Below are 24778 nucleotides of genomic sequence, written 5' to 3'. Positions count from 1 at the left end.
CGGATACGAGGGTTCACGTGTATCGGCCGCGAGAAGGTCTCACGCTGGGACCTCTGGGAATTCGGCCGGGACCGAGACCATCCGAAGAATCAAATACTCGTGTGTACTCGAAAGGAAAATGTTCGCTGCTCGTGTAACTATAACGATGAGGGAGAACATTCTTGCAGCGAGTGCTGGTACACCGGGAAAAAGAATTTAGTATCTCTAACCAAACTGGTTAGTTGAGGCAGTTTTTAATAGCAATCAAATATCTTGTTTTATATAACAAAACATTCAGTTGTCTCAACTGAATATATTTCTCTGCTTTGTTCTCTGGACCGAATGATTTTGTTCTCGGACTTCATATATAAGAATTAAGCATTTTAGTTATTTTATCCATAAAAATTACGAAATAACGAAATATTATTTTACGTAAACTAAAACAATGCCCAATGGATACTATTTTATCTTTCTGTGCACTAAAATTTAGATTTTATATATTAAGAAAAAATTATAGTATTTTTAACAAAATTCTTACAGTTGAAGCTTTCTGGTTGCTATAACAAGAGTTATACGAACAAACCGTAATCAAACAAGATATTTGTATTTGTTTGCAGGAATTAAACAGTTTTGTTGGGCATATATTTTAACCAAATTATTTTGTTGTTACAACAAAATTTTGGTTCACGCAACAATACATTTTTCCTAGTGTACGGGTGAGGCTAATTTCATATCGTCGTGATTTTTGGTCGGAAGAGCGACAATCATTTCAGTGAGATTAATCTGCTCTTGTCTCAGCGTCGAGAAAAGGAAAAAGAGTCGCAAAGACATCAGCGAGACTCGCCGGAGTCTTAAAATAGAAAAGCGCCCGAACGGTTCCCGCTTGACGGGAGTTTCAGAAATACACACCCACACGCATACACACACACACACACACACACACACACACACTAGAGCCGACAATATCTTGACCGTATAAAACTGTCAATCTCCCGCAGACTATTCGGCAACAGCGTGACGTCGGAGCGACGACAAGGCGACCGGAGGACGCCGGCGTCCAGCCCGGCGAGCGTCGCGGCGGTTCGCAGCACGCCGACCGGCGGCTCGCAGCAGCAGCAACAGCAGCAATCGCAGCAGTCGCAGCAGCAGCAACAGCAGCAGCAGGCCAACGCCGCGAACCCGCCCACGTCGCCGATCGCGCAGCCGCTCAGCCTGCAGGAGCTCACCGTAAGGACAATCACCATGACGAGAGATCCGCCGGACTCTCACCATGGCTTTGGCATCTGCGTGAAGGGTGGCAAGGACGCAGGTGAGATCCGAAGTACCTTCAGGCTACCCCCGTCGCCGTACTTCGTGCCTCGAGAACGAGGTACTTTTTCCCAGCGGTTTACTCTCTCTACGTTAGTTCTGTAACTACTATCGTCACTAACTCTCTCGTCAAGACGAAAAAGGCAAAAATGAACAGAAGCAAAAAAGCAAAAGAAACGAACCAAGCATCACCTTTGTTACCTATCATCGTGTAACCGCGCCGTGTTACGTGCTACTTGTACGCTCAGTGCGAGTCGTCTGGCGTTCGCAGCTGCAACCGGCAACGGTGACCGTGAACGAAAGAACGAAAGGAAGAAGAAGAAGAAACGCGCGCGCGCGCGCCTCGTTGAAAATTCGCGTTTTGCCTGCGCGAATTCTCGCTGCGGCAAGTGCTCGGGTCGGTACGACGAGACGGTATGATGAAAACGTAATTGCCCGCGCGATATGTAACACCGAGGGAGCTGCAACTATCGGGAATAATTAACTCGGCTTTGCGTTGTTCATGCAAACGTAAAGCACGGCTATTGGCGAATCTAAATTTCAGCCTGAACGCGGCTAACTCGACTAGAAATTTATCCCATGGTCCTCCTGATCAGGTTAACCTCATTTGGACATCAGGTCCCAATAAGGTACTATCGGGTCCCAGTAAGTCATGTAGCGCAGCGTGGAGATATCGAGGACCTTAGTAAGGGTTCGTAGTCAGGTTACCTTACTGAGTTACCTTATGGAATTCTTATTACGTTTTTTTTCCAAATTATGGCTCCTGATTACTCGCCACGGCTATATTGGATGATGACATTCGAAATAAGAAATGACGCGCTGAAAATTCTTTCATGTCATTTCCAAATAAAAAGATATTTGCATGAAATAATATTTTAGATTGCTCGAGCATACTTGTAAAATGTTTCGGAAAAGAAACATAAAATGAATATCATAAGATCAGAAAGTATCACAAGATGACAAGACATAAAGTAGTGTTAAGGAGAAAAGTTGCATGTCACGTTAATTTTACAACTATTTATTGACTGCTAAAAAAAGGATAGTTTCTATAGCATTTTACAAATATCAATTCAAATGACCTGAAGTGATTTTTCAATGCAAATATCTTTATATTTGGAAATGACACCCAAAAGTTGTTTTGTTAAAACTTGATAATGCAAATCATATTAGGTGGTGAATAAGAATAAGATCCCGACAAGGACCTGATTAACTGAACCATATTATATCATACGCTAGGTTGGTACATCAATGTAGGTCCTAATGTGGACCCAATCATTATAACCTTATAAAGGTCTTTCTTACTCATTTGTCGTTAGGACATTGTCGTAAGGACTGACTTACTTAGGATTACCTTTCATTCACCCTATTAGGTCCTTATCAATGTTAGGTGAACCTGATCAAAATTTCTAGTCGGGAATGTCGCTGTGAATTTCATCGCGCTGTCTGCGACGAGTTGACACCGCCGAATTGAATCGATGACCGCCCGTGACTGCCCGCGAATCTGCGCGAAATTGCGCCGAGACGTGAACTCGCGCGCTTTCCTGCGAATCTCCGCGCGGTATCGCGAGTCTCGCGACGAAATCTCGCCGACTTGTCGCGCAAATTTCCCGCGGCTCCGCGGTGTCGCGAGAAAACGCGTGCTAGTCTCTGACTAGACGGAGTTGAAGATTATTTATCAGCATTATTGATCAGCTTTCGGCCACGTTCGCGAAGGACGTCTCCATGCATCGAGATCGATCCGCCAGATGACTCGCCTCTCACTGATTTCCACCAAATCCGTTTCCTTGGCAACTTTGTCATTCATTATTTCTTTCTGGCGCTGTGTGCCCAAGTCACCGCGATTGGCACTCATATCGACACACCTTGCGCTTGTGCGTGCTTCAGCATATGATCAGCGAATCGTCCTTGCGCATTCTCTCGGTCGCCGCGGCAGCGGGCGCTGAATCGCATCGACCCGTCGATCGATTTCGTCGCGGTCGTGTCGCGGAATGGAGAAGAATTGCACAGTCGACGAAATTCATTCATTTCTCTCTTTGAAAGAGCGGAACATTCCCTCGGAGTCTCCACTCCGGGATCGTCAAGTTTGCAAACTCACGATCGAGTAAAAGAACAATCGCTTCAATTGCCGCCGATAATTAATCTCCTTACTCAGCAGCTAAAACGTTTAATCGCGCGCAACTCGCTCGTGTCCCAACATACGCGAATTCATCCGGAGTATTTATTCGCGGATCAGGGCGGCCAGTAAATGTTCCCGTCCGTCGCGTCGCGAGGACGCGAGGACGCGGTGGTACTCGCCGGGACGAAAAAGCAGGGCAAAAACATTTTCACGATTGTTAAGCATTGTTTTCCGCCGCAGCGACGATTGTTTGCACGCGAACTCGGCAGAGGAGGAGAAACAAGCGCGCGTTTCTCTCTCTCTCTCTCTCTCTCTCTCCTGCCTCCTCCCTGCGTTTTTCGCTCCTCCTCTCTCGCTCTCTCGTCTCGCGTGGGGTGAAACTCTACTCGGTTCGCCGTTCGATGCGATAATGAGCTATCGATCCATCGAGAGACGCGTTTGCGCCGCAAATCGCACGACCGGAGTTGGTCGTTGCCGTCGTTTCGCTCGGGAATCTCTCTGGGAAACTCGATCTCGCCGAGAAAAAGAAAAAAAAAGAGTACAAGCTTCACGCTGTTAACTGTTAATTAATAGCCGCCGTTGCAATTTCTCGAACTGACCGCCATTCATCTCGGACTCGCCGCTTCGTAACGTAACGCGATTAATCTCCGATTGCGAGTGGCTCTACCGCGCGCGTCTGAATTCATCGAGCGCGCAATATATATAATGATCGAGTTAATTCTTACTTACTAGAAACGCTGCTTCACATGAAACTTCTCGTGCTCCCGCGCGACTCACAAAGTGAAAGAAATACTTCAAAGATCCATAACGGTGAAAAGCGATTACTACGTGCGGAACGTTAAAAGCTCCGTTTGCACAAGCACGGATTATCTTTCCAACGTAATGCGATTATCCCCCTATTAGTTTTCAACTCTCCCCGAGCACTTTTCGATGCGCGTCCCCGAGGGGCGAGCATTGCGCATTTTTCCAGAGAGGTTCCGCGCAAGTGAACTGCTCCACGGAGGGCCTCCGCGTGCGGGATCCGCTTCGTGACGAGGCGAGGCGAGCAAGGACGCGCGAGAGTGCCGTCTTAAAATCATTAACATAACAAAAGCGGCTGGGGATCCGGTTTCGCGGTCTTGCGAAGCCTCTTAATCCTCGCGCTCTCAGAGATAAATCAAAGTAACTCTCTCGCGGTGCGTCCTGTTGAGGAAATATGAAATTTTCCCTTAACCGGACACTCCGCGATTCGAGGCCCGAAGCCTTTTGCCGATATCGGAAATATTCGACGCGGGATCTCGGGTTAGGTGAGAAATTAACGCGGAAAACTTCCCGGCGAAGAGTTATCGTGCGAAAATCGCGTTAAAAATACAAATACGCGCCTGATTTGTAACGCCTCGGATCTTTCGTACGAGATATATCATGTATCGCGGGATAACGCGAGATACATTTAACGCGCGTGTATTGCATCGCAATATTCTCGATTGCCCCCGACGAGTTCAACGACTCGCGAAAAATGCGATATCGCACAACCGCAGGACGATTCGACAGCACGCGGTCTGTCACGATCGCTGGGGAGACTGCGAGTGTTAAACTTCACGCTTAATCACGCACTGACGCTGCACACACACACACGCGCGCGCGCTGGTTACCCTGTCGCTTGACGAGCTTTATCATCGCCGTGAATTCGAGCGTGAAACCACCAAATCCGAAAAGCTCTTTCTCTCTCTCTCTCTCTCATCCCGCGAGCGGCCTCAAAAGACCCGTTCGTTCGTCTTGCCTGTCGCGCAGATCGCGCGTCACTAAAAACCTGTTTCAAACGATGCTGAAATTCGCAGAAAGTCGAAAAAACTGCCGGCAGACTCTTTTTTCTCGCGTTATCGAGAGTTTCATTACGCCTCGAGCGTAAAATTCTCCCTCTGTCGTCGGAGATTGCAATTTCGCACGAGAAAAAATTTAATAATCGCTCCTCCCGCGGAAGGGCGCTTTTTTACCCCGGGATCAGATCTCTGCGTTTCTCTGCGTTTGAAAATACCTGGACGAGCCGTCGAAGATAAAAAAATCCCGAATTAATTTCATTAGTTTCACTCGCAATCTTTTGCCTTTTTACGTGTCTTTTTCAGACGTCTTTTTAAATTAAACGTGCACAATCGACGCATATGAGATATCTTTTCAAACACGCGTACGATTAAACACTCGACCGGAGAAGTGCTGCTCTCGCGCGCTCGACGATATTTCGGCTCGCAACTGTGTCGCCTCCCCTTTGACGATCCCCGATATCGTTTCGCCGCCGCGGCCGCCGCGCGTTTCCGCGCGTAAAGCAGCAACAGCAGCCTCATTTAAAAAGCGCCGATGACGAGCTTTTGCGAGCTCAGAGCTGAGGCTCTCTCACTTGGGGTTGACGCTTGAGCTTTCTGCGAATTTCGCCATCGCCCGCGACCGGTTCGAGAACAAGCCAACATGCGTTGTGTCATTCTTATTTTCTGTTTCGCTGTACCAGAAGCGCAGTCAGGTAACTCCACGAGAGAAAGGAGGGTTAACGCATCTCCACCACGAGTATCTGTCAGAAAGCTACTTCCTCTCTAGACTTGGCACGCCGACAGCTCGTTGCATGGGTGTACAATGCATATGCGTGTAGTGTGTATGAGCGCGTAGAAGAGAGAGCAGCCTCTGTCTACACTTTCGTCGGTCACAAAGCTCGAAAAATCAAATACAGTGCCGCGCGCACTCGGGAAACCGCGCACCGTAAAGCGGAACGTTCGAAACGACACGCCGCCGCCGCGGCTCTCTTACAAGTGTCATTTAAACAGAAGTGAAAATGCCTTCACGCCTATTCGCGCCCGGAATCGTCGCGCGCAACTTCTACGTCTCGTGAATGATCCTCGTATACAGGGTGCTTTCCAGGGTGAGACGCCAATCTCGGATCGCTTTCACAGGCGTGAAAGACGCTCGGGACGAAAAACGAACGGGATCAATCAAGCGGCGGCCAGTCAGGTCATCGTCAATCGCGATGATAATTCTGGGTCGGACAAGTGAGCTCGATTTTTGAATCGACCCCGGACGAACTTCGTTAACATGCAAATTTCATTACGCGCGCGCGCGGCTACCGTGACGATCGACGCTGGAAATTCAAACTGTGCTGGCAGAGTTTTCGTTCGATCAAATTTTCCTCGAAAGAAGATTACCTTGAAGCGCAAAATGTCGCTTCATTTGGAAACGCAATTACGCGAGGGGAGATAATCCCGAGAAGCTCCGCGCTGACGCTTTGTGCGAAGCATCCTGTATATGACAATGACGAGAGAATGGAATCAAATTGCGGTTAAAGGAGCCGTGAAAAATGCTCAATTAACTGCGCTCCCGTCTCGAATACACATCTCGGCGATACAGAGAGCAACTGCATACACGGACTATTTTCATCTCGACCGATCGTTAGACTCGCTTTCTCTCTCTCTCTCTCTCTCGTCGGTCAGAGGACTCGCGTCGACCTCGACAAGGACAGCCAACAACGAGCCGCAGAAATGCAGTTCGAGCGTGCGATTCGACGTGTCATCGGCAGAATGGAAATGCACGTGAGACTTTGCGATGAGCTCAGCCGTTCGAGCGGCACGAAATGTAGATCCTAAGATGAGCCAGACAAGTAACTGACAACGTGATCAACAGAACGGAAGGGAGATTTCGTTGATATTCGAAGGAAATCCCTGAAGCCGCGCCTTGATGCACTTTCGACCCCGCTCGAGCGGGTAGGCTTACCGTGAAATCTCACGAATTTTCGCGCCCTGGTTGTCGCGTTTCCTTTGCCTCTCTCTTTTTATCTTTATCTATTTATCTCTCTTTGTCGCTTCGCCACATACGACACGTCTCTTTACACACAACTGTGGATGTATCACTACCGACAAAGAACGACGAAAAATCATATCAATGTCTCGATTGTTTGGAGAAGACGAAATAATCATTCGCGATTTCGCGCGATGTAATTGGAGCTATTACAATTATGTGTGTATTCTAGCTGTGAAGAATTGTATAAATTGCACAAAGAGTGTGTATGTGTGTGTGTGTGTATATGGTATATACAGGGTGCTAAATTTCAAACATAATAGGTAAAAAATCTCGAAAACTATGAAAGATATTAAAAAAAGTTGAAACACGTGTTCCATGGTTTCGAAGGGGAAAGAGAATGGCATTATCAGTTTTTTTAGGAGGAGGGCGTTTTCAAGGTCAGTTGAAGGTTAACTTAAGTTTTTTTAATAGAAAGCCCAATTTTTTATTATATCTTCTTTTTCTACCAATTAATTTTAACAACTTTTGTCTGAAACATTTCTTTATTTGCCTAATATTTTTTGAAATATTTAAGGAAAACTTGGTAACTTTTTCAACATTTAACTTACGATATCTCGCTAACTATTCGTCGAAAGAAAAAATAGTATTAGACTTTTTTACTTTATTTACTTATCAAGAATATATTACCATAATAGTGCCCTAACTTTTGTTAATTTAATAATTTTGAAATTTCCAAAAGTCGATAAGTTAACAAAAGTTAGGGCACTATTACAGTAATATATTCTCGATAGTAAATAAAGTAAAAAAGTCTAATACTATTTTTTCCTTCGACGAATAATCAGCGAGATATCGTAAGTTAAATATTGAAAAAGTTACCAAGTTTTCCTTAAATATTTCAAGAAATATTAGGCAAATATGATAAATACAAAAGTTTTGATAATTTCGAAATTCCCAAAGGCCATCAATTAAAAATTAGGGCATTACTGTAACAGCATATTCTTGAGACCAAAAAAGGTAAAAAAGTCTAGTACTCCCCACTTTTTTCCGAAATTTTACAAAAGTTACCAAGTTTTCCATAAAAATCTCAAACAATATCAGGTAAATAAAAAAATGTTTCAGACAAAAGTTGTTTAAATTAACTGGTAGAATAATTTTAAAATTGATCTCTTGATGCGACTCCTAAATTTGATCCCTAGTTCAAGTTTAAGTTCATCATCAGTAGACGCCCACTTCCAAATCCTAAAGCTTTTGTGTTTAACATTTTTTTCAAAAACGTCATCCCTTCAAATTACAGTCTGAAGTACTCATCTTTCCAGTACATCCTGTATACACCTATACAATTAAAAATTTTTATCATCGTACAATTATATACACACGTTAGATATTTCTCCATGGTAAAGATTAGATTCACGAAGCGCGGAAATACCGTATATATCTAGAAACACAACTGTGTCATGTTGCAACGACATGCGAGAGCGCTCATCGCGAAATCGGTCCACCAACTCGTCGGAACCATCTCCTCGCCCTTTTACGTCACACGCGTATGCGAGCATCTTTTTGCTCACACCGTATAGATGCATCATCCCCGCGGATCTTCAAAAATTCATGAGAGACGACCGGCGGCTCCGGGGAGTCGCCATCGGTCGTTATCGATTATTGCTTTCTCGATGCAATGAAAAATACGAACGCGGACGAACGCTCAGAAATATACACATGTACATGTACATACACATATATACGTAAATAATGCGATACAGAAATATCGTAACTGCATAACGCGAGCACGATGCACATCATGCGATGCAATCACGTTCTCTTTTGATTCTTTGAACAATATATGCATGTCTCTCTCTCTCTCTCTCTCTCTCTCTCTCTCTCTCTCTCTCTCTCTCTCTCTCTCTCTCTCTCTCTCTCTCTCTCTCTCTCTCTCTGTCATGAATACACGTACACGTGCACATACGTACACACACACACGCACCAACGGACACGCTGTTTTTCTGTACTCCACTTCTCACTTTGATGCATCCGCATACGTCTTTTTTCATTCTCTTCTATTTTCACGATATTTCTGCCCATGGCGTTTATTATGTCCGACTCAACAAGTACACCGGGGAAGTTTGCCAGCTCCGCCGAAAATTCAATTGGCTTGTTATAAAACTGCCAACAGGTTCCTCTCTCGCCTTCATACTGGGCACACGTCATCTTCAATCTTAGACGTGAACGCTAATTTATTGACATCTACCCGATAATCGTCGAGAATCACGTCCACGCCCTCGTAAGATCTCTATTTGCTGAGTCGCCGTTTCCGAGATGTCGCGTCTTTTGAAACAGCCTCCTGTATCGTCTTACGTTTCGGAAAAATCGGTCGAGAGAAAACGTATTCGCTTCACGTGGGGCACATTTCTTGTGCAAATAATACATCAAAATTAGAAAAATCCAGCTGCAAGATATCACCCCCGCGTTACTGAATTTTTTTTTTATCATTGCGGAACAAACTGCCCCTTCCTATTTGTCGGGAGGATCTGAGGGTCGCGAAGGATCGAGGGAGCTTGCGTTTGACAGAGCGAAATGAAAATCACTCGGGCGCGTCATGGGCGGAAGGTCTTAGCTGGTACTGAACGCGCGTACCGGCGTAGCGCGGCAGCTTCCGGTCCTGATGGAAAGTCTGCCAATTGTTTTCAGGGGTGGGCGTCTACATCTCAAGGGTGGAGGAAGGTTCGGTGGCTGAACGCGCTGGACTCAGGCCAGGAGATACCATCCTGGAGGTGAACGGCACACCCTTCCGCGCCGTCACTCACGAGGAGGCCCTCAAAGTAAGTCAACTTTTGGTCCGCTATCTGCAAGCTCGCGCGCGAGTCCTCAACGTCGCCCACAACCCTCCTCTAATTCTGTCGGTGCCATCGCCCAGCACTTCTCCAGTCGCGCGCGCGAGAGACCTCGACCGGGGACTTTGGAGACACGAAGATGAGAAAAATATAGCGCGCTCGGTCCTCGAGACGTGACTCGCGTACAAATTTCTTTCGGTCCCCCCCTTTCTCCCCTGACGTGTCTCATTAATCTCTCGTGCCGTACGTTGTGAAACTGGCGACACGCTCGCGTGTCCGACGTGTCGCGGGATCGCTTCTTCTTCCTTTCCTTTGTTCCCCGACGAAACAAATCCGCGTCTTCTCGACAAACTCGGCGCTCCTCTGATCCCTCTGATTAATTTTACGAGCTCGATTTTACCCCCATCAGAAATCAATTCGAGATCCTCGTTGGTGCCGTGGAAACTTTGGCGACTAGCCGGGGGAAATCGCTATAAATTTCTCGCGGAATCTCGTCGAGCGAATCCCCGATCGAAACGTTTCGCTTCTGGAAACACACGATTCACAATCGAATTCCCGGAGGGCTAATTTCGCCGTGAGCGAAATTTAAATCGTTCAGATCAGCCCGAGCGGGGCTGATACGAAATCGCGGGGGCTTCTTTCTGCGCTTTCTGCGAACTGCTGCGTCGTCGCCGCCCCCCGAATCGAGAGAAAAAGGGAGACAGAGAGAAGACTTCCGTCGCCAAAGTCGCCCGGCAAAAACGGCAGCAAAAATGAGCAATTAGGGTGAGCCTAATTAACAACCGCCTCTAGATCCGCCATAATCGCTCAGACGCATCTGATATTTACGACTGACCTTAGAGAGACGGCTTCATCGATCTCCGGCTGCTCTACGACCCCACCCCCTCTCCCACCTTCTCGACCGTATTAGAGCGAGGAAACTTAGAGCATCTGCGAATCCCCGGCGCAAATAACCGGGGGACGAAAAGCGGCCTCGAGATCAACCGCTCTCCTTCGCGTCCTTCACGTTTCTGTACAATGCGAGGAAGCCGTGATTTCCTTCGCATTTTCCCTCGACTCTTCCTTTCCGCGCTCGCATCACCCTTCAAAGGGAGCTTGACGATACCGCCAAATACTGCGATCGCGCGAAACTCGCGTTCGTTTATCGACCGATTCATCGATTCATCGACGGGAGAAGCCTCTCCGAGAGGAAGAAAAGGAGAAAAGGAGAAAATACTGCATCTTTAATGAAGGACTAAATCCCCTGTAATCAAGGGAACTCGACTCGCAAGTAGCGGCGGAAATTGAAGTCGCTGCTGTTCCAACGGCACTTGATCCGCGCGCTTTGAAGTTTCCGCCGCTTCTGCGACCTACGCTATACTACCTACCTCGCTCGCAATCACCCCGTCGATCGGGGAAGGAGGGGGAGGGATGAAAACAGCTCGATCGCGGCGGCGAGAGATCTCGCGTTTCGCGAGACGAAAACGGTGCCTCGTTAATGAACCTTGACGTCTTTGACGTCACACGTGGGCCGTAAAAGTCTCGCGAGAGGCTTGCCTTCCTGAAGAAACTCAGTCTCGCGCGAGCGCAAGCGCGCCGGCTCTCGAGCACCGGCGAAGGGCGCTCTTTGATCCGTCGGCTAAACGATTCAAGGAAATATCATTGTCGCCTGGTTAGCACACACGCTCCAAGCTCGCAAGTGGCAAACACTAACCGAATGTTCGCGCACGTGGAGAGTTGAAAGCTTCCCTCTCCCCGTCGAGTGCCAATTTGCGCTGGCGCGCGCTCGCGAGCGAATATTTCGCCGTGAATCTCAATTCGAGATCGAGCGAGCTCGGATCGGAGCGCCCGGCAGGGCGAATTTGAGGCTGAACTTGAACGCGGGGAAAGTCGGATGAGCCCGCCCCATTCCCGTGCGCAGACGTCAAAAAAGACGCGCGTTTGCGACAGAGAGAGAGAGAGAGAGAGAGAGAGAGAGAGAGAGAGAGAGAGAGCGAGCGCGAGAGCTGTGAGATCCCGAGTGCAATTCCGCGCGAGGGACGTTTTTCAAAGTGTGTTAAAGTGCCGGGCGGGAGAAAGGCCGCGGCGGCGCCTCGCCGGTCGAGAAATTAGACAATTCGGGCAGTTTTCGCAAAAAATCGCGCTCCATCACGCGCGACAAGCTCGGCGCGCTTGCCGACGAATTTCGCGTCTCTCGACCGACTAGACACGTCGACGACGTCTATTCTCTGTTCTCGACAGTTCTTTGTCTTGAGCCTCGCGAGCTGCCGTTGGGAATAGCTAGATACGCGCCGAGAGATAGTCGTCAGGGCCATTTACAGCAGAGATTACTCTCGTGGCAGCTCCTTCCACTCGGACGACTCTGCCTCGTAACGCCTTCTCCGCGCGAGCCGACGACGGCTGGCTGAAGCGCGTGGATGTTAAACGCAATTCGCATTGATTCGATACTTTGGAGCTTCCTCCTCCGGCGAAATTATTCGCCTCGACTACTCGCCTGAATTACTCGTCAATTTTGCACCTTCTGAATTACGTATTTTTCATCCAAAGCTGTCGCGGATCTGCATCGTTTATCTGGTGAAATGGAGGATTCTAATTTTCACGATTCACCGTGTGACACATTCATTGTGAAACCAAGCGTGTCCAAATACGGCGGTAAGTTGAGGCGAGAATAAAATGTGCGCGAAGAAGTGTCGGAGAAAACGCGAGAGACACCCAATTCTCACCGCGCGATGGTTTCTCGCCACGATGGCGCGGCCGCTCTCTCTCTCTCTCGCCACGTATTGTTCAATTGCACGCACTATTGAGATTCATTATTTATTGATTATTCGTATTCAAAGCAGAGGAAACGATCCGGTCGAAACGGCAGTCCGGTTCGTCGCAGTCGTGGCTTTATGTTAGTGTCTACAAAAGGAATTCGTGTGATTAGAAAACGCCGGTAACCTTGTGCTGAATGTTAAGATACGACGTACGCGGGGCGGCGGCGGCGGCGGCGGGGGGAGGGGGGGAGTTGGAGGAGGGAAATGCTAAAGGATCGCGCAGGGATCGATAGGCGCGTAGAACGAAAGGAAGGATATAGGTCGAGTTGTAGAGACTTAGCCCGAAGATATTCCGGAAAAATCGCTGTCACGGGAGGGTGAGCGAATGGGTCGCGGCGTCTATATCCATCCCTGATTACCCTTCCTTGCGTCGTCTTCTAGATACGTGCCTTCCCGTCGTCGAATCGATCGACTGTATAGCCCACGTCGTCGCTCGTCGATGTAAAGTTTATATGTGTGACGTAAAAATATTTAGCAACTCCGGCCTTAATTCCCTCCGTCACTGGCCACCCCCTCCGAGCCCCTCGCTGCGGGCCGCGCGATTTCAACAACCCTGTGCGACGTGCGTGTGCTCGGGAATTTGCGCGACCGCTCTTCTTACCTGTCGCGCCGTTCAACGTCAAATTAACTTCAAGATCAACGGAACCCTCCTTCCAACCCGCCTCGCGATTTTCGGAAAACTGGTCACCCACGTAAAGTGCCGGCCGGAAGCGCCATCCTAAAAATATCCGTGCTTTCTTCGCCGACTCGCTGAAATACCGCGAGAACGCAGGACTCTCTGAGCCTCGCGCTTACCCTGCGAGTGAATTTTCAAACAAGCGTCAGTACCGAAGACCACGAGATATCGAGACAGTCCGCAGAGCCTCCTTTGCCGTGAGATGCACGTTTCGCGATATCTCAAGGGGTGGGATTTTCCGCGGTTTCGGAATTACGCCGGCATTTACGCCGGCACGAACGAGTCGCGGTATTTCTCAGACAAAACTTTCCGCGCGAGTCCAAGGATCTTCGTTGTTGCTCGCAAATATGCCGTGGCGAGAAAAAAATTCGCCGGTAAGTGGATTTCAACTACGCGATATCCGCGAAATGCAATATTCATAAATATGTATACGCGAGAACATGCCTCTCTCTCTCTCTCTCTCTCTCTCTCGCTCGCTTTCTCCCCCATTCGGCGAAATATTTTATTCTCGCGACGGGGAGACGAGACTTAACATACAGACGCGAAAATAATCCGGGCGTGTCCGCCGACGTTTTACGCAAAGCGCGCCGCCACTCCACCGTATTTTCCGACGAAATTGCGCTCTCTCCGCTCGGTGAGCGCGTCTCCCGGTGCAAATGCATTCGCGTCGAGCCCTCGATTTGAAATGTCAGCGCGCCGGATTGTGAGACGCGGTCTCGTTTTCTGATGTCTCTCCATTTCGCCGGTGTGTGTGTGTGTCTCTCGATTTCGCGTTGCCCGCTTTAAAACCGCCGCGGCGGTCGAGGGCTGAGCGAATCAAGACGCGGCGAACAATCTCGCGTTCCTCACCGCCGGCGTGCCGTCGAGAGCACGCGGCGCCCTCTCTAATTTATTCATCGCGCGTCTTCGCCCGCGTCCTTTCGGCTCGCGATATCGAACTGGCCCTCCCCCTCTCGCCCCCGTTGATTTTTTCAGCGTCGCCGCGCCTCGACGGCGGAACACACGTCGCGCTTTCCCTCGCTATAACGTGAAAAATATTGAACTGCCGCCGAAATGATATTTCAATTGCTATCAGCTCGACATCGCGACTCGTCTCCGCCCCGCCGATCGACCGCGACGTCCGGCTCGAGCCGGAGGAGCGGGGCGGGCGCGGACCTCGCTTCTGTCCGGCATCGATCAGACGGAAACTGGCGGATTAAATTGCCCTCGGTTCGACGTGAGCGCGATCGTAAAGGATAACGGTGGCGGCGCGACTCGTTATCTCGTAATGACTCGTCGAGGAGATGCTTGCGAGTAGCCGCGTAGGCAAACAATGTGGGGCTCTCTCCCTCTCTCTCTCTCTCTCTCTCCCCGAAGAAGAAGGTCCAGTCTCGCCTGTTCCTTGCCGCGGCGGGCTGCTCGTCGTCGGACAACGACGTGGCGGCGCCAGGCGACCCGGCGCCCTCCGGCGAACCCCCCGTCATTTATTCTGTTTACATAATATACACGGAGCTCCCGCGAGTACGGCTCCCTCCTGGCAGGAGGGAGGGAATGGCAGCGGCCGACGATAGCGAAATAAATAGAGTTACTTGGGATTGGAAATCTCTTTGGAAGTTTTTATATGAAGTCGTGCCGGGGGTGAGGATGGCGACGTTCGTGCGGAAATTTCGCGAAGGAGCGCTATATCGCTCGCCATTTCAACCTCGTTCTCCTCGAGGAATTGCACGGAGGCTTAATTGACTTTAATTGATATTGCTGTACTTCTTAATTGATTAATCACGGCCGCTCGGCACTCGCCGATGTTTCTCCGCCGACTGTTTCAGACAGACAGTTCAGACTGTTTGAGACAGACGTCTCACATTTAAATTGATTTGGCAATCGGAAATATTTCCCTCGCTCGGTTTATTCACCGACGGGATCACAACGGGAAACTATAGATGTAAAGAGCGACAGATGTTTCACAGATCTCATCGCGAAACGTCCGTACTCGAGGCAACGTTTCTTCGGAGCCCCGACAGATTCGGAGCGCCCGATAATCGATGATCGAAACTCCAAAATTACTAGATTCCCAAATTTGCTACTTCCCGAACTCCGCAACGGGGGGCGATTCCCACTCAGAGATAATCCTGATGACGAATAATCCCCCTCCTTCCTCGAACAGAGCACGAGGGGAAGAAGAAACTCCGCCGCGAACTCTCGATAATACAGCTGACTCCAGGATATACTCCGGGATTATCATAAATGAGCGAGGACACGCGATCGAGGAGAGATAGAGAGAGAGAGAGGGGGGAGGGTCGATCCGTTCCATGATTGACCCAGAAAGCGCAGATTTCTCGCCGTCGAGAGCGATGATCAGGACGATATCCGCCGGATGGCACCATAACTCGCGGACCAACTGCGACGCAGCTTGGTCGCTCTCGAAGACTAATCGAAAATACGACGATGCGCTGTGCACGCGAACTCCCCCCTCTCTCTGTTTTGCGGACCGACGTGGGTGACGTGGGCGCCGGAAATAGCGACGGGGTCCTGGCCGGCGCGATAACGATACCTCTCGTCCGGTTCGACTCGCGCGGGCCGCCGCTTCGACGGTCGATGTTCCCTCCCCTATGAATTATTTATTTAATTGGCCGGCCGGAGACGGACGCCGATCACGAAAGCGCCACTTTCCCTCGGCCCTTCGTCTACTCTCGCAGGCGCTCTCTTAGTCTGACATTAATTTCTCTCGTACGCGATAACACTCGGCTGAAAGAGCGATAAGGATCTTGGGAGCCGTGGGGATACGCCGAGCCTGACGGTGCGCGATCGGCAATGCGATCATTGTCGGCCGATGTAGGCGACAACCCACGAAATTACATTCGTGTTCAACGAGGTAAATTAGGTAATGGTAGAATTAAAGGTGAAGGAGGTAAGAGAGAACGCTGCTATTCGTTGAAATTATCAGAGGAATCTATGTGCTTTTCTTTCTTCTTATGCCGAGACAGTCTCTTCCAAAGTCCAATTTTGCCGATTCACCCCGACACATTTGTGACGCGTGTAAATGCTGCATCAGCCGCCATCGTCTGGCAAAAATTTCCAAATTCGAAGCAGCTGCTAACAGAAAGAAAAAAAAAAAAAAAAAAAAAAAATAAAGATACCTCTCTTCCCCAGCAGAAAATTCTCTCCGCAATATGGAGCGTATTAAAAATTCACAAAGACCGGCGGTCGAAAGTTCGGAAATTCTGTCTCCCGCCATCTTGCGCGTGTAAATCAGCCATCCAATTTGCACGGAGTAGTTCTCAAGGCAAAAAATTGATAACCGAGGCAACGAGAGAGGGGGAGGAGTGAGAGAGAGAGACAGACGCGGTTTATGGCCGCTCCTTCCCTGTTCGTTACAGAAATTTATTCAGGGGGATCGTCGCGAAAACACATCCGCCAAATGCAATGCTCCAGCGAGGCGCAACGGCGCATAGTCGCGGAAACGAGACGACAGTTTCATGCTCCCTTACTCCGAGGCATCCGGCGTTATGACGAGAGGGAAAGCCGTCTCTTCCCCTCTGCCGCCGGGAAAATTCTCCGCGTTCGCGATGAGGGCAGGAGGGACCGGGAGTTACGGCAGACAGACATATAGCGCGAGAAAAAGAGAGAAAGAGAGGGAGAGGAGACCCGAGTCTTCCGAACCGCGGGATCCTAAGGACGTGGATCCGGGCTGGGTCAAGGATAGGTAGGAAGTGACGTCACGGGCGCTGCCAGGAGGATCGATATCCTGGCCGCCGAGTGGCGTCACCGCCAAACGCATCGTTCGCTCTTCGTTAACTTCGCCTATTTCACCTGTACGAAACGACCCATTCCCCCCCCCCCCTCCATCCGCCGACATCGCCGTGTCTCGCGCTGTTTTTCCGGAAAAAAGACCGTCCGATTCTCTCGTTTATTTGCTCGAAGCATCTGTCGAAACGCTGTTGGCGGCAATTCGCAACTAAAGCGCGTTCTGGGAACTTTCTATCCGCAGAGCTGCGTTGAGGCGGCCCGCGATGGCCGCTCATCGTGTATAAATTAATCAAAGGATCCTGCCTGTGAGCTCAAGTTCGAGCTGTTAACCCTCAAGAGTTCAGCTGCGAATAACACGCGAGAACGCCTATGTCTTGGTTTCCCTCGAGAGTCAAATGACAGCGCGCGTACTTGTTCTCGAACGCACGTCTCGACGTCTCGCGATGCCGTTCTCGACAGATGCTGAAGTCCTGCAAGACCCTGAGCATGACGGTGCGAGGACCCGCGTTGGATCCTCGCTGTCGGGGCGGTCACCCCGTGTGGTCATCCTCGGGTCGCCAGCAATCCTGCAGCTGGATGGATCGTCAAGGTCGCCCGACCTCACCGCCGCCTCTTCATCTACCCCGCGACCCCCGCTACGGCCCGAGGACACGGAAGGTAGAGCTGTGCATCGAGCACGGCCAATCCCTCGGCCTGATGATACGCGGCGGTCTGGAATACGGCCTCGGGATCTACGTGACGGGTGTCGACAAGGACAGCGTAGCCGACCGCGCCGGTCTCCTCGTAAGAAACTACATCCCTCTACGGAATCTTGACCTTCAGCGAGCGTCAGGGCGAATTTGGGAAAAACGCGAAAAGCGATGGTAGGGGAGTGTAAAGTTCGCAAGTCGCGATATTGAGCGAAAAAAATTGAAAGCGGGGGAGAGTCGAAGAGGGTGAGAGATCGCGCGCTTGCTGACGCTCGAATTCGCCTAGATGCCGGCTAAACGATAGACGAGGGGAGATCCTAGTCTCGTAAAAAGGGGAAAAGGAAAGAAAAGAGCAGAACGAAAGAGAGACGAAAGACGGATCGGAGTCGATCGCTAGTCGGATCGGTCGAGAATTCGATATCGGTCTCTCGACGATTTCGTGACGTACTTTGTGACGAGTCCCGATTAATCCGCGACCCTCTGAAATGGATCGCAGGTGGGCGATCAGATCATCGAGGTGAACGGACAGAGCTTCGAGGAGGCGACGCACGACGAGGCGGTCCAGTTCCTCAAGACAAACAAGAGGATGAGCCTGCTGATACGCGACGTTGGCAAGGTGCCGCATTCGTGTACCACCAGCCAACCCATAGTGATCCCAACCTCTCGATATCCCGAGCACGATCCTATGCTTCTGGAGAGTCCAGGGAATCATCGGCCACCCAGCCCCGCGTAAGTCGCACATATCTTTTATACTTCGGCCGGCATATGTCGTTTTATTCGCGTCGCGAAGAGCAATTCAGCGGCGCGCCGCGCGCGCGTTGGCGGTAATCGAACGAAATTAATTGCCAGCCTCGAACCTCGAATAAATCGTCGGAGCTTTAAACGCGCGCGGAGAGAAATTTCAGACTCTTTCCGTCTCACTTTTAACTCCGAAAAGTTTTGCTTCGAGAAATAAAAGCTCACAACACGCTCCAGACCGTACAATTAGTAATCGTAATTAAGCGAGAGTGTCGGCACAAAACTTGGCGCTTTCAGCGTGAATCTGTACGACACACCTTTCCCGATCAAATGATCGAATTCTGCAATGAACGAACCTTCTCTCTCGACGCTTTCAACTAATTGAGCTCGAAACGCGGAGTTCGCGTTGACTGAGACTCCCAGCGCGCGTACCTCACTCGTCTCACTTCGTCGATCATTTTGACGTAACATCTGCCAACTAATTACCGACCGACCGACCTCTCGGAAATCAAGGAGCAGTACGAACGAATGGAGACACCGGGGTGGCGTCCACACCGTTTCCGCGGACACCGCCGCCATGGTGGAGGAGAAGGCGAGAGTCGTGCTCGCCCGAAGCGAGAGAGCCGCGCTCTCGCAGCTCTTGGCTGACTACAGCACCAGGAGGTTGACCGTGGAGGATTTGGTCATCAGCCTGGACAACCTCCTAAACACCGATGAGAAGCGCACGCTGCTGACGGAGCTCACGGAGCTCGTCGACAGCGAGGACAGGAAGGCCTTCGATTACCTCGTCTACAGAAGACCCCGAATAGCCATGACCAGGGTGAGTCTTTGCGAGACCGATTTTAGCCCCGCTAACTGTATCCGTTTTAAAGCGATCGGAGTCTCGAATCGAAGCAAAGTTTCGGGATTTCTCGCCAGTCTCGGGGAATCAGCAAAGTCAACTTTGCGATAAGAGAATTTCCTTGACTCGCGCATACTGACGATTGTTACTTGAAACTTCGGTCTCGGTTTTCGAGATATTTAAAGTCAGATGTGAGTTTGTGGTCAGGTGAGACGGAATCGTAAATAAAACGTCACTCACATATGAAAGTCTGATCTACACTGAGAAAAAATACACTGAGAAAAAATTGTATAAAAATGAAACAAATATTTGTTCGAATACGACTGCGAATACATTTATTTGAATTAAGCGATTATTTTCTAAAATTCAAGAAAAAAGTTTACATTCAGAACCTCTGTATTTTATTTTAGAAATTAGTCGCTTAATTTGAATAAATGTATTCACAGTCGTATTCGAACAAATATTTGTTTAATTTGAATATAATTTTTTTTCCCAAAGTGTAGAATTCACCAAAAATAAGTATCAAGTGACGACTATCAATGCGAGTCTAAGGTCGGTATTAATAGTTGCGATTTTTGAAATTTGTCTAACGCCAAGTTCTAAATTTTAATAAATTTAGAGCCACATCTGAAAACCGTACGATACACGTGACATTATATCTCTAATCGCGACTCGAAAAATTTGACTGCGAAAATTCAGACCCGACAGTCTCGCGTGAGACGAGTTTCAAGGGACGACAATCAACGCAGGCCTAATTAGCTACGGAGGAGAGTTGAAGACGCATTGCACACATCGGCGTCATCACGGTGACAATGAAACGAGAATAGCGGAAGTCGCGGGAGAGCGCGCGCGGAACACGTTCCAATGCTCGCGTTGAATTTTGCAAATCGCGAAAGCCCGACGTGTGAATCGCGCGATTAAGCGGAGTGGCAGGGTGAAAAAGCCGGGGGGAGCCCAAAATCCAGCACGAGCGTCCGCCTTTAAGACGGCTCTTTCTGCTTTTTTTTTTCCAGAGAAAAGGTGACCGCGCTCACTCGGACTTGATAGTGACTCCTTCGCTGCACGATCTTCCGGTAAGTTTGACTCGTCCTTACACACTCTATTCATAACTCCGAGCTTATACAGACACACACACACACACACACACACACACACACACACCACATACGTAACTCGAAGGAGATGGCACGCGCGCTGCGCGCATTGTTACATGCACAGACACACCAATGTACACTTCTTCGCTCGTCACTCTCGTCTTTCTACGATGATGTGTAGAATCGACTTTCTCTGTCTCACCATCTATGTTCGTCTCTCCATCTCTGTCTCTCTTTCTCTCTTTTTCTTTTTTTCCTTACTCACTGTTCTGTGGATCTCTGTTCACCTTAATTGTTGAGACACTCGGAATCGCTTTGCGTTCCCGCCCTTTGTCGATGAGCTCCGCAGGAAAAGCGACAAAGGGAAAAAACTCGGCCCTCCCGTCTCACTTCGCGAGCGAGTTCTTCGCGCGCGCGCGCGCGCGCGTTCCTAATCGAAAATTGCACCATCGTTTCCCCGAGCGAGAACGCGCGAGGCCTAACTTGTTCCGAACGGAAAGTTCATTCCGAACAAATGTTTCACCGGCGAGTGATTTATCGCGGCGTAGTCGCAAGAGCATAATCCGGAATATTCGCCGCGACTAAAAGGCGGAATTCATCGCGCTCCGCTCTGTCTCTCCGGCCGCGGCTCTATCCATTCCGCACGAGATGTGAAAAATAATCGGCGCGAGTCGTTAGCTCCGCGATACCATTCCGACGTGCGTTGAATTCGCCGTGTAACAACGATCCTTACTATTCCGCAATAACTCACCGAGTTGCGTACGCTCCTAACGGTTTGCGAGCGCTCACTTCGCGGCGCGACGAGGATACACGAGTTGTGATTCGCGTCGCACGAATTCTCGCGGCAACAATCCGCAAGACTGATCGTCGAACCATCGACGGATCGCGCGCGAGATGGAGGGGGGACGCGAATTATTCGTCGCAGGGCTAACGAATTTCCGAAAGCGACCTCGGCGAGAGAGAGAGAGAGAGCGGCGGGCGATTTCGAAGGATCGAAGGACGAGAGCGCGGAAAGCGCACAAAGTCGACTTGGGAGCCGAGTTATCGCTCGTTATCGGCGATGTTATCGGGACAGATAACGCAGGCGGGCGAGCGAGCGAGCGAGCGAGCGAGCGAGCAGACGGTCGCCAAGGAGGATGGATACAGTCGCGATCGAGTATCGATTGGAGAGGTGCGAGGAGGAGAACGCCACACGGAAGGAAGACGCAGTTGGAGAACGGCCGCGGAGGACCCCATGGCAGGGTGCCCCCGATCCTCCAGGAGGCCGTTCGCGAAGGCATCCCCGCGCGGCCGCCGCACGTGCGCATCGATCGATCGCCGTTACGATCGATCCTATTCGAGATTCCGTTTGATCGTTCTGCTCTGTCGTTATCCTCTGCGACGAAGCATGACTCGTCTTTAGGAAAGTGACTTGCAATCCCTTCGTCTCTCTTTCTCTCTCTCTCTCTCTCTCTCTCTCTCTCTCTCTCTCTCTCTCTCTCTCTCTCTCTCTCTCTCTCTCTTTATCAGCTCTCTGTCTCTGTCCTTCTCTCGGCGTTGAGAGAATAACAGTTGCTCGGGCGAATAAAACTCCCTCTCATTCGAGGAAAACATCAGGTTCGTTGAACAAATGGCGCGCAGACGCGGCGATCGATTTCTTTCTCTCGGCCCGTTTCCATCGTGTTGATAATTACGCAGTGATAAATAGTCACGTTTCACTGCGATCCGTTCGCGTTGCCGTCTCGCATTACGCGCGCGCGCGCGCGCGAGGTTCACGCGCGAATCACTGCCTGGCCGAGAGAAAAGCGCAAGCCTTTACCGTTAACGGCGACCGTTACCCTTGGAAATTCTACAGCCTGGAAATGTGTAATACCTGTGTATACACGTTAGTGTTCCGGTGCGGCTCGTGCAATTAAGTCCAACGAGATTCAATGTGTACACTAAATCTCGGACTCCAACAGACGTAATAATGAGCTTCTGTACTGCGCGTGAAACGCAAGCAAACAAATCACGCTAGCCGAGCGAGCATCTATTTTTCTTGCCTCTTGCCCCCCGCCCCCACCCGGTTGAAATTTTCATTCCACATTAATCCTGCAAGCGCCGGCCAAGTTGAAGGACCATCGACTCCCCTCTCTCTTTTCTCTCTCTCTCTCTCTCTCTCTCTCTTTCTCTCTCTCTCTCTCTCTCTCTCTCTCTCTCTCTCTTTCTCTCGACTATTGCGCTACACAGGCATTTGCAGGGTCAACGTGGGGTTGAAATCTCGACTCGCGCATAGTTAGCTTCGCATAGAAGCGAGCGCTTCGTCCTGGTTTTTTTCCCTTCTCTCATGCCTCATCGTCATAATTTCCCGCATTCGTCGACGAGCCGTCATGTGATCGTAACTCAGCGATTAATCGCTAATTTGTCGCATTGATCATGCCGTTTGTTCGATGGACGTAGTAATCGCGCTCGAGCTCGAGCTTCGTTCGGCTAAGCGCTTTTATTTTCCCCGGCGCGTCTGCCACTCTTTCTGTTCCTCTTCCTCTGCAATTTTTACGCTGTCTCGGCATTGTCTTTTATTCTTCTTACGCTCTCTTCTTCTTCTTCTTCTTCTTCTTCTTCTTCTTCTTCTTCTTCTTCTTCTTCTTCTCTTGGCTCTTTTGCTCGCCTATCTCTCTATCTAACGCTATTACTAATTACTATTATTTATTATAGTATTGCTTATAGTGGTTACCTTGCTCCCTGCGACTAGTCGTTGTTTACCGGCCAACTCGTCGACAATCGATTCCTTTTACTTGTTTCCTCTCTTTCTCTCTCTCTCTCTCTCTCTCTCTCTCTCCCTGATAATGTTAATCGGAGAGAGAAGGAGCACGTTTCAATGATTGATCACACACTCGATACGCAAAAACGTCAAGTCGGAGGAATCGATCGCAAACGATCGACGACAAAGCGCCGGAATGTCATTTATACACGTTATGTTGTATAACTATAGTTTGCCACGAAATGTAGCTTACATTTAATCATTTATGCTATTCTCTTAACGTATATATATCTCTCTCGTTAATATTCATCTATATATATATGTGTGTGTATGTGTGTGTGGGTGTGAGTATGTTTCAGTCTATATTACAAAATGATAAAATTGAGGCACGTATGTAGTATAACTTACATTGCGTTGGTAGTATACAAATTAAACGAGCGTATAGCGTAAACTTTATGCTACATACGAATCTCACAGTTGAACCCGAGACTACATAATTACAACACACATGACGACTGCAATTGCGTGATGAGCGACGTTGTCACTCGAACACAAACTGCCGCTCTCTACTGCGACCTAATTGACAACGAACGTTTGCACTTTTAACAATAGAAAACGGACGTTTCTCGTCGCGACGACGAGAGACACGGTCTTGCGCACGCATTCTTTCTCTTCTTGGCTGGGTACGATCTGTTAGATGCTTGCTGCCAACGGACAAAGTAGAAAGCTGCTCTGCTCGTCAAACACACACCATCTTCCGCCCTCTTTCTCTCTCTCTCTCTCGCTCTCTCTCGCTCTATCTATCTATCTCTCTATCTCTCTCTGTCTTTTTACTCTCGCGAAAAACAGCATCGACGAAATCGAGACGAAACCTGTCACCGTTTTCGCGATTCTGGCCGATCTGGCGAAAAGAAAACAGAAAGAAAAGAAAAGAAAAGGAGACGCTCGGAGCAAAGTACCGAGCCGAGATTGTTTCGCGCGAGTTGACACGTCGCGCGAGTTTGTCGCCAGTTTTTCGCGAGCGGCTCTCTCTTCATCATCATCATTTTCCTCTTCCCGTACGACCGATAGGAATCGGATCGACGGGCCGGACGCTTGATTCACGGCGCCGCCGGTATCGCGAAAGTCTCCAGCGAAATCGATGCGTTCTCGATCCTCGAGCGCGATCTTCCGAGGGAAGTTGGAGAGGCAGGCGTCGTAAATCAAGTGTCAGCTGCAGCGCGGAGACAAATGTTGCCGGCGGCGGAGCGACGCGCGACGCGTCGATCGATGATAGATTGTTGTTCGATTGCTAATTTCGCCGGGGCGCACGGGCCACAATGGCTCACCGAGAGCTAAATGAGAGAGAGAGAGAGAGAGAGAGAGAGAGAGAGAGAGAGAGAGCTCGAAATCGATCGATGCCCGAAATTAACGAGCCGCGTCAAGCAGCCCGACGTGCCTTTCCTCGGGAGACAAAAGGATCCCGGCACAGAGGGGGCGCGTACACGTCGGATGTCTTTTTCCTCGGAACCCACACGGC

General features: G+C 49.7%; 1 protein-coding gene across 10 annotated transcripts in view; it reads left to right on the top strand.

The window, feature by feature from the left end:
* dysc (whirlin protein dyschronic) overlaps positions 1-24778 on the top strand; it is an 81660-nt gene that overhangs the window by 16340 nt on the left and 40542 nt on the right. For 6 of the 10 annotated variants that reach the window (XM_025300428.1, XM_025300429.1, XM_025300427.1 and 3 more), the window contains 7 exons: positions 978-1348; positions 5883-5894; positions 9842-9972; positions 17638-17961; positions 18364-18596; positions 19119-19425; positions 20460-20519. In XM_025300428.1, the coding sequence (XP_025156213.1) occupies positions 978-1348; positions 5883-5894; positions 9842-9972; positions 17638-17961; positions 18364-18596; positions 19119-19425; positions 20460-20519 (1438 nt within the window). The remainder of the gene's footprint in view (positions 1-977; positions 1349-5882; positions 5895-9841; positions 9973-17637; positions 17962-18363; positions 18597-19118; positions 19426-20459; positions 20520-24778) is intronic. The other 4 variants (XM_025300424.1, XM_025300430.1, XM_025300425.1 and 1 more) reach the window with 4 other exon arrangements.

Source organism: Harpegnathos saltator, unplaced genomic scaffold, assembly GCF_003227715.2.
Source record: "Harpegnathos saltator strain DR-91 unplaced genomic scaffold, Hsal_v8.6 scaffold364, whole genome shotgun sequence".
Classification (NCBI taxonomy): domain Eukaryota; kingdom Metazoa; phylum Arthropoda; class Insecta; order Hymenoptera; family Formicidae; genus Harpegnathos; species Harpegnathos saltator.
This window is presented reverse-complemented; position numbering and strand designations above follow the sequence as displayed.